Source organism: Clinocottus analis, unplaced genomic scaffold (genome assembly GCF_023055335.1).
Source record: "Clinocottus analis isolate CAN_PGR_092001 unplaced genomic scaffold, fCliAna1.0.p SCAF_14, whole genome shotgun sequence".
NCBI lineage: Eukaryota > Metazoa > Chordata > Actinopteri > Perciformes > Cottidae > Clinocottus > Clinocottus analis.
The window spans coordinates 8,362,641-8,376,549 of record NW_027175865.1 but is presented as its reverse complement, the minus strand read 5'-3'; the positions used below and the strand labels follow the sequence as shown (position 1 = coordinate 8,376,549).

The 13,909-nt window shown below is 40.5% G+C and overlaps 1 protein-coding gene across 3 annotated transcripts in view; it reads right to left on the bottom strand.

Moving 5' to 3' along the window:
• ripor2 (RHO family interacting cell polarization regulator 2) overlaps positions 1-13,909 on the bottom strand; it is a 53,629-nt gene that overhangs the window by 12,413 nt on the left and 27,307 nt on the right. For all 3 annotated transcript variants that reach the window (XM_068575563.1, XM_068575562.1, XM_068575564.1), the window contains exons 2-6: positions 8,361-8,481; positions 5,544-5,699; positions 5,148-5,226; positions 4,283-4,306; positions 3,887-3,940 (exon numbers count right to left, since the gene is read on the bottom strand). In XM_068575563.1, coding sequence (XP_068431664.1) covers positions 3,887-3,940; positions 4,283-4,306; positions 5,148-5,226; positions 5,544-5,699; positions 8,361-8,481 — 434 coding nt within the window. The remainder of the gene's footprint in view (positions 1-3,886; positions 3,941-4,282; positions 4,307-5,147; positions 5,227-5,543; positions 5,700-8,360; positions 8,482-13,909) is intronic.

Below are 13,909 nucleotides of genomic sequence, written 5' to 3'. Positions count from 1 at the left end.
GACATCTACAAAGAGGTTATTCAATTGGGCAATATTAGGTGTCACAAAATTGGGCCTTCACAAACTAGGGCTGATAAATAGCAATCATGTTTCACTGGCAATCAGTAATCATGTCATTATGAGCTAATTAAGCTAATTTTTGTCGCGAAGTACAACAGCCCCTTGCTGCCTTCAAGGAAATGTCCTTGTGAAGGTCAGCCAAGCTCCACTCCAGAGGGCGGCCATCAGCATATTGCTACACCCGGGGCGCATTTCACCCCAGAAAATTTAAAATAAAAAAAAATAAAAACATTAAAGGCAAAACACAAACAACGACAAGATGGAAACTTCAAAATAGGCAGACGGATAAAAATGCAATAACCAAAACCAGTATTTCATACAACATACATGTATGGCATACACTTATTTTCAAGCTGTTGCCTTCTGACTTTTGGTATTAGTGAAGAAATTGTTCAGATGGATCTAAAGTATCTAAGATTAAAAAATAATATTTTGTCAAATATTTTTCATTTTAGGACTCTTATCTGGACAAAGCTGTCACTCTGCTCTCCTTGGACTTGTGATGGATATTTGTTAAAATATATTTTGACATTTTCTACACTAAAAGATTGAACAGGAAATCAAGAAAATATGTACAATTTATAATAATGAATATAAATCATAATATAAATAATGGATTTTTTGGTGACATTCACAAACATAAATCAGAACCTTCTTAATGAACTCTTACCAGATGTGAACAGATATTAAATGTAAATGTATTCTACATTGAGTCACTGTATTAATTACCGTAATGAAACCTGAACGGCTCAAAGACCCAGGAAAGGATGAAGGGAACATCTTTACTGAGGAAACAATTATGCCCAGGATGAGGATAATATTGTGTTCACATTTATGAAGGGTAGTATCCATTTTGACTTGTTTTTTTACGTCCCTCCTGAGCTAATCCTTGTAAAATCCATATATTATATTAACACTTTTTGGTGGATTTCTATGAAGCAGTAGTTATAAAAGATTAACTCTGTATTGACTGTAGATCTGACTTTAAACTGTGGGATTTTAAATATAAGCAGTGAATCTTTAGGATATGGCAAGAATCCTCTTAAAATATGGCCATTACCATGGATTGTGGGATGTGAGGTGTGTATCCACGCACACATGCATACACAAACACATGCACACACACACTTAGTGCCAGAGGGCGAGTGATTATAAGGAGATTAAAATGGGCGGGCTGCATCAAACAGCATCAAACACACAAGCCCATCTCTGGGGAACCGTGTGTGTGTGTGTGTGTGTGTGTGTACATGTATGTATGTGTGTGTGTGTAGATTAGCAGTCAAGGGAAGAGGAGAAAGCCAAAATGACGTACATTAAAAATAATCACATGCAAAGTATTTACACTCATCCTGGATTGAATTTGGCACGATTAACACATAAACACACTTTCTCTGTCTCCTGGGAAAAGAGGAGGTGCCTGGCAGCTGCTCTTCTCACCTTCAATCTCTGTCACTCATCTCCTTAATGATGCCCTGCTGAAATTAGCAATCCACACACACACGGCTATCCCATGCAGGACATCATAGGGTTTGTATCGGGCCACCTGCTTTTTCCATGTGTGTCAATTACGGCTCGGACATCTGCAGGCAGCCAGAAGCACGAACAAAGGACCGGGCTGATGTGACAAACACACATATATACACAGCTGATGGATGATTGCTGTCCTGCACAAAGCGAGACACCTGAGCACAAACACTGACACACACATACACACTTATTATAGCTCGCAGCTGCTGAATATATCACTTCCAAGACATTTTTATTGTCTTGTTCTAAGATTAGGGTTTAAAAAAAAGATTGTGTACTTCAAACATGAGCCAAACAAAACAGAAGCAGAAGCATTTGTACTGAACGAGGAAAGTGCAGACAGAGCTCCGGTGAAACCGGAGTGTGGGTGCAACACTTCTGCAACGACGCGGTCAGTCTGGGTGGTTTAATCAGCGGTAAACGCTGTATGAGAGTAGTGAAGAGCAGCTCACCAGTGGGGCTCACAATGCAAGAACGTGCACTAAAAACAGGCTCGCACGGGTAGACATGACTGTTTAGTTGTTTGTTCAGAATGTTAAATTACAAATCTCACTTGAAAGCATGACACTGTGAAAAAAGTAAACAAACATCTGCTACACTGACTGACTTCCTACAGTCAAATAACTCATAAATCATACCGTCTATTGCTCAATAATGTCAGGGGAGAAACTGGTTTGAATAATGACAAAGAATTTGCACAAATTGGTTACATTTACACTATTCCATTTCCATCTAATAACCCGCACAAAGTCAAACAGTCTCTGAAAAGACAAGGCTTTGGAAAAGTAGCGCTGGTACACATTTAGAATGAAAGAGCACAGGGCGTGCTAGATTTAACTCACTTTTTAGTTACGCTTTTTTTTATTTGCCTGACAAGACAAATCAAGTCACCTCAAATATTTACAAGTGCATTCAAATCTATTTTTGCACACAGGCTGAAAGAACAGAAGAGCTTCAGAGTAATGCTGGATGCTAAGTAGAAGGAGCTTTGAGTGTGCGTTTGTTTCAACTGCATCCTGTGACAACCTCACAAGACAGAACAAGCATTGTATCTGCTTGTGTTTTCTCTTTGTCAGGAAGGCCAAAGTGGAGCTTTCATGCAGATACATTTCCTGAGTTTCTAAGACCTATTTTCAAATGACTCAGACGCTTTTTCTATTTTCCCTCCATCTCTCTCCTCCCATTTTTCTTCTTTAAAAAAGGACTCTGACAATCACTTCTTCTGCAGCGCACCAACTGCCTTGACCCAGATTCCCTGTTGTCTTCAACTCTTCAGAGACAGTTCAACAAATCTGTCCATGGACTTTCTCTTTGTCTCCTTTCCTATTGTTGGACACGTGTTGCTTATGGACATCTGAAGGACAGTGTTTATAGTCCGTATGTGAACATAGATGTTGAGGTCACCCAATAGCTGGTTCCTCAGTACTACAAAGGCTTCGTCTTTGGGTAACCATGGTTACTTTCAGAGCTGCTCTGTTGTTCGGTTGCGTGTTTTCTGATTGCCTGCTGTCACGTCTGATGTGACGCACAGCGAGGGAGACCATTACAGGACTACAATACCGAGATGTGGATGTGCTTTGCAACCTTGCAGGGGATTAATGTCCCAAATAGGCAACCAGGGAGGAGACTACGAAGGAGGAAACAGAGGAACAAACTTTCCCTACCTGGAGACCTCAACCATCAACACATAACCAGAGAAGAGCAGCTATACCACCCTGATCTGGCAGCAAAAAGCCTTCCTGAAGCCAACTTGACAAAGTCAGCGAAGCGAAAACTCAACCTAAAACCAGCAGGAAGTGAAGAAACTTATTTTGATCACAATTGCAAATTCTTAATTGGGTTTCTTGCTTGGAGTGAGAGGAGGAAGACTGACGGCATATGAAGCAACCTGCTTATCTTAGCTTAGCATGAAGACTGAAAACACAGGGATTGAGCCAAGTTATGCTTAGCTAAGCTAACCAGCTGCTCGCTGTAGCTTCATACATAACGGACAGATATGAGAGTGGCAGAAATATTGTGAACTATAAAAAAAAAAAAAGCAAATAAGCGCATTTCTCAAAATGTCAAACTATTGAACAGAAATAGGCCAGTTTTGTGGATTTCTGAGTGAATGTGTTGGTGTTATGTGGAGAGGCATTGAGATGTGAATTCTTGAACAGCTGTTGATGGATGCTTTCCAAGTATAACACATGAATGCAGAAAACAAAGCGGACGAAAGACACAGAACAGAAACCCAAACAACGTGCAATGGATATATTTTAAGCATGAGCTGATATCAATCCCTCACATCAGTTCTTACCTGGCTCATGTGAAACTCCAGGCGTCTCATGTACCTTTCGATGGTTTTGATTTGCTGCAGAAAGACAAACAGCACAATACTTTAGTGCCCACAGCTCGTTTTAAACTGTAAACATAATGATTGGTTTGACACAGTTTTGCATAATTAAGACATTTGTGATGATTAGTCAAGCGATGTCTCCTGTCATATCACATACTTTCTCTCTTTCATCATTTTTCCTGCATTATTCCTAAATTCTTTTAGCTAATCACTTCTCCACTCTGTCCTTCCTCGCTCATTTCTTCTACTTTTAGCATTTTTCCCCTTCCATTTTGTATTTAACATCAAAAGATTCACTGGAGAACACGCCAAACCTAGAGCAGTTGTTACAGCAGACCCTCCCCTCCATCAACTTACCTTGTCAAGATCGTAGAGCACTCCCTGGAGAGAAAACACACACACGATCACAGTTAGTACTGAAGGCAGAGCTGAAGCTGCTTGAAAAATGCAAAGCCGTCTATAGTTGTCGTGCATCAAAAAAGATCCTGTTAAACACTCTTTCCACTGGCAGCCTTGATTCTGTAAGTGTACAATATGTGTGCGTGTGCGACTGTGTACACTATAGCAAATCAAAATGTGTTCACCACGTGTGAATATGTGATGTTGAGGTTGATGGTTTAGTGTACGTGATGCATGATCATTAAAATTAAAAATAAAACAGAGCGGATATCTGAAGTGATTCCAGCTGCCAAAACGTTGGTTCTTGCTGCTTTAGTGTGAGATAAAAACCACAGTGGGTATACATGTTGGAAACATTCATTTTGGCCTTTATAGAAATAGTTTGTTATTTTGGGAAATGTTTTCTTACTCAGACTAAGATGCAATTTCATGCATAAGTAAATATTTAACAAGAGGAGTAAGAAGCTTATTGATTCAAACAGCATCTTTGCAAACAGCTCTGTTCGAAAGCGTCATTTTTTTTCTTACAATTCAATATTTTTTATATTTAAAACAATCAAGTTACTACTTGTTGTTTGGTGAGCTTTAAATCAGTGGCTTTGTACGAGCCAGGCCAGCTGTTTCTGCGTCTTCAGTCTTTATGCTAAGATCTGCTAAGTGCCTCCTGGCTTTCACTTAATATTCCCAGTACAGTCTTGAGAGTCTTGTTGATCGAACGCTTGACAAGAAAGTGATGACTCACATTTCCTGAAATGTCCTTTAAGATGTGGTTAAGGCAGGACTAATGTGCTTGTGTGTAGTATAACGTATAGTAGCGTCTCACCAGGCGAGAGTTTCTCTTCATGTCCTTCATCAGACACATGAGTTTGTCCAGCTCTGTTTGATGAACTTCTAGATACTCACTACGGGACAACAAAGGAAAACATTTAGCACATTTAAATAGATTGAACTTTGTCAATCTTTGCATTTATAATCAGTGTATGTATATAATAGCCAATACAAACATTTGTATACAAACATTTGTTCCACAAATAGTCAAATATAGGGAGTAAATGTACACATTAATGAAACAGATGAGGTACTGAGACTTTTCACTCACAAGACTAACAAAAATAAATGATAACTTTGGATCATTTGATTAGCTACTGTATTGAAAAGGAAGACATTTTCATTGCTTGACTGATCGATGTGTATGATTACACAGTAAAAGTGTACTCACTCTAGGCCTTGTTTGAGTGCGTTGTATACTTCCTCCAGTCTTTTGGGCTGCGGGTCTCTGGAGCTGCTGCCTCCCTTGTGTCCCGACGGATGGGGCTTCTTTGGCTTCGACTGAGGCTTCTTCTGCACCGCTGAGTTCCCCATGAAAGAGTTACACCTACACACACGAACACACACATTAGTGAGTGCAAAAGAGGGTCCCCTGTGTGCAGGAATTTTTCTTAATCTTGTGTGCTACAGTGGAAAAAGAGCAAAGATTTTGAATTATGGTGTCGTAGAGTTTGGGAACAAAGACAAATTACATCATATATTAAATATTTAGCATGGGAATTCCACAGTATTTCAGATAACAAGTCCTGCAGCAGCTGTAATAATGTAGCGTTAAATGAGATTTTGGTGTTATTACAGCATACCGCTTTTTTAAGCATGAATTCGTCTCATGTTCTGATGGGAAGGGCTCGTCAAGTCTCTTCACACAATACTAACACAGTCAGTATACATATCATATCAAAAACCATCATGACAGCATAACCTCAGAGGTGAACGTCTTCATCTCAGTCGTGTGCAAAATCACAAGTTTGCGCATATATCTGGGAACACTCGCAAACATGTGCTTTCCACCCCCACCCTCCGTGTTTGACCTGAGTGAGGCTGCTATTCATCTTCTGCTGGAGTGAACTTACAAACACACACTGAGGCGCAATCACACTCCCGGCAATCAATGACATTCACTCTTCCCCTCAGACAGTGTGACCTAGTCAAGAGGGGGAAGTCAACAAATGTGGATAGAGTAAAACTGAGTTCATTTGTTCATGTGCTACGACGCAGTTCAATTCTACCATACGTGTACAAAAGAGCTGGGAGAGATGCACCGATACCAACATCGCATATCAACCCATTCTAGGTCACACTCATCTTTTCTTCTCATGCACATCTTTTAAAACCTGTAAAGATTTGGCTGACAAATGACAATTACCCTGGACTTAATGAAACTAATGAAATTCCAACACTCGACAAGTTGGAACGTGCCACGTCTTGCCTCGTGCCAGGGAACACAACACAAGTTGAGCTAAGCTGCCACGAATGTAGGGCACGACTGAACGAGAGCGCTGCGTCGCCTTAAGGGTCACGCAAGCTGTACTATCGAAGGGTCTCTTGGCAGTGACACACACACAGAAACACACATATGCGTGGATGCAAAGACAATCGAAGAAGAAGAAAGACAAGAAGAAGACTTATGGTTTCAGAACGACCGCTCTCCCCAGGAGCTACAGCCGCCCCAAACTGCAACATCTGCACTATGCATGCGTAAATAGACGCAAACCATGCACATGTCTGCACACATGTGAAGCCCTTGCTGAGTGACAAGAAATACACTCCAGTGGTATCAGAAGCCACATCTCTGCAGCTTTCTACCTCGCTCATTACCAGAATGGCAACTTGTCAGTCGCCCACACACCCGAGTCATTCCAACCAATTACCCTATTCACCATCGGAGCAGAGAAAAGAGAGGGAACCGCTTCTTCAAATAGGTTCTTTCAGCAGGACCAGCGGCTAATGAAGAGGACCAGGCATTGACAGCCTAAAGATAGTAAAGGATTCTTTCTGTGAGTGTGAGTGGGCTTTGTCATGTGACGACTGAGCGATCCTTCAGACATGAGTCAAAGAGGAAGGAACGCAGATAAAATCTCTCAAGACCTTTAGTGATCTCCAACTTCTCACCACCAGCTTGTGGCGATGAATGAAACAATCTTTAGGAAACAGAGTTAGCTGTGTGGTTATGCAACGGAGTGCTGATCATCCCTTTAAAATGCAGTTCCTTTTCCAGGATCACAAGACTTGCTGTGTCTCGTTGAACTCAATAAAGGTTGACAACAGATTATTGAGTTATCAAATTCCTTCTTTGTCTGCATGTTTAAATCTAGGTCTGGCTACAAGGGTGGATTTCTGAAAAACAAAAGTATGACTGATTACTAAGGTAGTCCGCACATAAACGTTTTGGAGGACTTTCTAAAATTGTTGAGGCCAACATTGTCTGTTCTGCAGGGTTATGTAGCGCAGAGACTCAACAGATACAAACGTTCATTACAAAAGGCAAAAGTATTGGATGAAAACAAAAGTTTCCAAGAGGTGCCGCCATTTTAATAAAATCATGTATCTCGGCTTCAACATCCTTTTTCCCCGTGTTGTCTTTTTCCATCAACATCTGGCCAACAAATTTTAAATAGAGATTTTAGCCAGATTCTTTGTTTGTACCATATGTGATGCAAGTGAATGAATGCCTGTGAAATTATTGAATGGTTTACTGGCAATTGAAGCCAACTTAATTGAAGATAATGCAAGATTCACCAAAAATAAAAAGGACTTTGTCCCATGGCCTTAACCCTCCAGGTCAGGAACAGCTGGTGCTGATTTCCAAATGAAACCCAATGCATAGAAAACAGCAAATAATCCAGTTTATAAAAACAGGTCATTTGTCTTCTGCGGAGAAGATATATAAAGTTTGAGAAAATAACCCTAACGATTTCATCAGGGTTATCTATATTTGGTTGTAGACATATATGTAGACAGAAAGACTCAGTAAAAAGAGGGTGTGAAATTTGAAAGATGTGTGTGGGACGGTCTAATTAAAAAGTTGGATTTAACATTGTTTGGGGACGCGTCTTCTGCTTTGAATATTATCTGTCTCTTGCAACTCCACCGAACTTAATACTATACTAAATCTTGGTGATACCACTTTATGAATCAATCTGACACCCTGATTTCAATTTTCATTTTAGAGATAAGTAACAGCAGACCACCAGTTTGAAAGACTTACCGGGAACGTCGTTCCTGTAGCGTGCTAAACCCGGCGAAGGACTGACTCCGGATTATACCATTGGGCCCTCCAGGGGAGTGGGTGCCGGTCGCCATGATCTCTGGGACGCGGGACGACACTCCTGGAGAAAAGGCAGACACACAAATCCATTACATACAAATCTATTGACAATATTTGGGCGCAGAGTGATGGATTCAGGGTCAGTAGAAGAACATGTTTATAACAAAAGCATAGCCGGGAACTCAATTGACACCCGCAAGTGTGTGAGAAAGGAGGGAGCATTGTGCAACGCAGGACAAAGTAGGTGCTGTTGGTGAAGCTCACCATGTGTGATGCGGCCGAGCAGCATTCAGAGCCTGCACTAACACGTCTCGACGACTTGGCTCATCGGTCATGAAGCCACTCAACTGCAAACATATTTCAATTGTTGCCATTTCCTTCCTTAAGCAGGTGTCACGAAACTTTTCACTTTCCGTAAATCCATCTTTTCTACCTGAACGAAGAGGTTGGACTCTACATGTGGGACAAGTAGAAGATTGCGCAACAGATTTGCTTTAAAAAAAAAAAAAGAGGCAAAATTAACGAGTTTCCAGGAGAAAAAAAAATTCACTCTCCAATGACTGGATTTTCTAATCAGCATCTGCTGTAGTTAAAACAGCTTTTATCATCGTGTCTATATTTAGCAGCAGCAGCTTGCCAGATTTCATCTTTTTCTTTAAAGATGACGTGGAATGCAACTTGGTTCATGTGGAAACAAGCTGAAAATAGACAGAGAAACGTTCACGTACAGCTGTCAGATAATGATGAAGAGCCCAGAGAGATGACTGAATCTCAGTTTAAACTATCATGTTGAGATTTTATCCAGATTATGATGCTGATGGCAGTAGTTTGGCATTTAATCTTATAAAAGAGCAGTTCAGTGAATAACTTTCATATCAGACCAAGCAGGGATGAACCATTATGCTGCAGTTTTGGGGCCAGTACTGACTTTATTAAGCAGGTCTGTTATCGGCCAGACATGACCCACCGACAACAAACACAGTTATTTGTCAATGTCAAGAATACATTCAGTGTTTCCACCATCAGTTACATTTGTTGAGTCACAGCAAGCTGCCAACAGTGCCACGGACACTTAATGTTACCTGAAAGTAATAGTTTCATGCTGTGAAAGTCAAATTCAGAGCTGGAAATCCTGAATGAAAAACTTTAACTCAACTGACCAACATACGGATGTCATTGTAAATAGTGTGATGACTGTAGCGAGGATGTGTCATTTGCTGTTAATCAGTATTACTACACAACTGAGCTAAAAGGAGAAAGATGTCGGGAGGGGAGAGAGACAGATTTGTCAAATGAAATTAAGCTCCACTGACGAGGAGAGGAATCATCCTGTGAAGTCTGTGTTCAGCTCTCCTGGGAGCCTGCTTCATCTTTCTCACACAAACAAGATAAATCGTCCCGCAGCGTTACCAGTTAAACAACTCTGAAAAACAGAGGGACTTTTTTGTTGATTTGTGGGGCTTTGGGTTTGTACACTGACCAATCTGTCTCTTTCTCCAGAGGACAGACCATCCCTATGTGGGGCTTATTTTGTCAAACAAATGAAAGCACACACACGCACGGACACCTCAGAGCTACAAGCAATTGAGCACAGACAAGAGAGCCACACAAAGACCCAGCACGAGGCCCGAGGGAAAGACCAGAGCCTTGTTTTGGGGAACAATAGAACGGTGAGTCCGATACTGTTGAGGCTATTAATAGAAGCTGGCTCACTTCAACACAGGACCCTGACGGCTGTGACTCAGTAAGTTAACCATCAGGACCAACGGCTGGATCAATGCTTTGGCCTGTTTTCATTGATTCGATGTAGCCAAAAATATGTTCTTCTACGGATTGAATTATCTGTGAAAGACCTTTTGAAAAAACCTTTTGACTTCATTTTAAGTTGTAGGCTAATGACAACTCGTGCAGCACAACGTGGTTACAATACATACAGTAATTAAGCTGCAGAAATCCATATGATTTATACTAATTGTCACATTTGCCAGTTAAATGTTGTATGTCGATATGACCATGATATGCAATAATCATTCAATCAATTAACACTTGCCCTAAACACGGGTGGTTGCAGGCGAGAGACCAAAAAGGAGAGCAGCAGATTGTTTGAATGCTCTGAATCATTTTTAGCCCATTTTGTTCTCTGGATGCAGTCTGCCTCGGCGTGTTTGTCTCTCTGACTTTCTGACTCACTCTCCTAAAAGAGGAGCAGTGGGAGGGAAATGATGCACGGTACATGTTGTTACCTAATGCTCAGAGCGAGCTGAGCCCTGCACTTCAGCCGCTTTTTAAAGATTTTCCCTAGATTTGGACAAAGGACCACAGAATGTGGACACTTGAACACAAAACAACTGGACATAATGATACCAGATGGAATAAGCCGTTCAGTCCCGGCAGTAGCCTGAGAATCCCAAATGGTACAAACAGGTAGTTCTGTCAATGACGAGGACTCGAGTGAGTAAGAGTATACTTACGGTCAGCAGAGAATAGATGTGAGATAACAACACTCACACAATTCAGACTCATATTTAGAGTTACACTGTGGGCTCACTCACATATAATGCTGACTGTGAGGCGGAGTCTGCATTAAATTAAGTGAGAGTTTGGTGTTTGTCTTACATTTATTCATCAGGTTTATCCACCCAGCTGGAGACATGTGACTTCATAAAAAGATAACCGTCTTCTGTGCCTCAGTAACAAAGCCAATACCTGAGTTTTAACATTTTTTTAAAGTGTTTTTAAAGCAAAAATTTCCAACTTCTACATGTGAGGATTTGCTGGTGTTTATGTTAATAAACAGAATTCATTTGGTCTTCGACTGACAGTTGGATCCTGGGAAATATTCTTCAACTGGTTGTGAAGTAACATATTTGCCATTTACTCAAAGTTAAACAAAATATAGCCTTTTTACTCTTTTAATGCGTTTCGTTGTGTGCTAAACGTTCACACTCATGTCCTGGACTTTCCCAAAATCGTTCCCAGCCTCAGCAAGCGCCTTCAAAACAAAATCAACATTTAAATAAATGGTCCCCACATATAAAGACACACACACACACACACGAGAGTAGAGCTCAGTCACTGAATCATCGAAGCCATTCCTCTGCACCTCTTAGTGTCACCGCCTTTCAGAATAGGTACAACAATGCCAACACTCGCAGAGCGTTCTGGTTTGGTGCCAGCCGTTACCCCACGTTGAATCAGTCCTTTCACTGGTCTTTATTCTCTGGCGCTCACACAAACCAACAGACCGAAATGCCCTGGACGATGTGTGAGAGTGTTTCTTTGTGCAATATGTTAACATTAGATTGATCAGTATGCCGAGCTGCAGCTTGGCGAGAGTGGACACATGATACACATGGGGGGGCTTTAATGCACATGGGCCTTGGAGAGCTAAAAGCAAATTAAGATTACATTAATTGTCCTGCTCTCTCATGCCACTATTGGTTATATTAAGCTGCATGCGTGTGTAAGATGGTTCATGATGTTCTTTAATGGATACAGTTGAGGAGGAATCCATCACTTAAATGTCTGCTGTTTTAACTGCTCTTGATTGTCAGTTATTCCTCCAGCGGACATTGTGAACGGACTCTTTTGTGGATTTTAAGGGGGATTTTATATAACTGAATTTTATTTAAAAAAAGTTGAAAATTAAATTGATGGGCTCCTCAAATGCAGTTTTCCAAATCTGATCATCTAAAACACCCGTTTGGATGTCATTTCATACTTTGTCTTTATCACGCCATGCCTTTAGTGAATGTTCAAATCACAAAATCACTGAACACAAAATTTCAAAAATAGAAGTAAAATTTGATTCACAAGCTTATCTGCATTTCTCTGTTTGCGGTATTTAGTTTTACTGTGTAATTATGATTCAGTTATGTTTTTCTTATTCGGGTGACTCAGAATTAGGATTGATTTTTCAATGATTTTTCACACCGAGGTCACCTCCTGTTTTCTCCCCATTGACAGTATGACTCACTTTCTTCTTCCTTTGTTCCTCCGTTTCTTCCGTTCCACCACCTTCTCTACTCTAATAAACATGTTTGTTAATTGTTAATCCTGTTAGAAACATTTCCTCTTTCCATGAAGGAGCATACGGATGAGGTCAGTTCTTACTTCTTATCCGTAACAACTTTTCTTCTTTCATGAAGTTTGCAGCAAACACAAAGAGGAGATGGAAATGAGGAAAAGGAGGGGGCCGTAAGACGATTTCTTCTAGGTTTTCAAGACAATGAAAACATGAACAATAGCCAGCAATACAATATTAGGAATATGCCTAATATTTTGGATATTGAGCACATATAAACAAAACAGCAGAGTTTCTAAAACCTTCACTTTGACAATCACATGAATGATTCTGAGCTTCTTGTCTCTTTTCAGGTACACACACACACACACACACACACAAATATTTAATGCCTGTATAAATTAGCCTCACCATGGCAACAGCAGACAAAATGGGATGAAGTGTGTTACGTAAAACAACGCTTATGAGAGCCAACTGCCAAGAAGTAGGACACACGCCCTCGTGTTACAGGACCGAGGATTACAGCACCAAACCTCAATTTGGAAAAGATTTTTTTCGAAATATTCAGATTGTTTACAGATTCTGCTTTAAATGTTTTCCAAAGTGTCCTCAAATGGCCTCTCTTTCCTTTCTAAGTGTGTTTATTTTGTATTTAATGATGTGTGACATGCAGATAAAAATAGGAACACATTAAAGAAAAGCAGCAAAGAGATGAGAAGAGATTTGACGGGAGAAAAGTTCACAAACAGATGCAGTAGTCTGGTTACAAACAATGAGACAAGAGAACAAATGCAATAGTCATGATATTCTGTTTACATGACTGGAACTGGACTGACATGTTCCAACACAGCCTGCAGGTTGAAACTGCGTGCCTGAAAGCTGCCCAGCGTTCCCTTGATGAGTCCATGTCTGTGTGAACTGGTTCAGGGAGGAGGGTAACTCAGGTCCAACTGGCTGCAGGCTTCCACCCCTGAGCAAAAACATATTACACTGTTTCTGTCTTTTCTTTTTCTGTAATCCTGTTAAAACTGAAAAGAGAGTGAGGAAACCTGACAGGGCTGTGTTTGGTTTTGCATGCGCACATCTGCTGTAAGTGTCTCAAACACTTCTTCAAAAAGAAACTACAGTACCTTCACTTTGGTCTACTTGTATTATCACAAATTAATCTACAAAACCAGTGCATGTAAATCCAAAGTTTCTTCAAATATTCCCCGAGAAAAAACAAGTTAAGATTTAAGACTTGCAGCAAGACATCCTGACATTTTAACTCTTTACAGATTACAAACTGTCGTCATAATTCCATGCATGCATAAAGTGCACAAGATTAATTTTGAGATGAAAGGCACCATGTTTTAATCCCACTTTCATCACATGTCCCATTAACCTGTTGACCATTTTGGAAAGAACATTTTCTAAATCCAAAAGTTACTTGCAGGTAAAGTGTGTGACACTGACAAATCTGTCT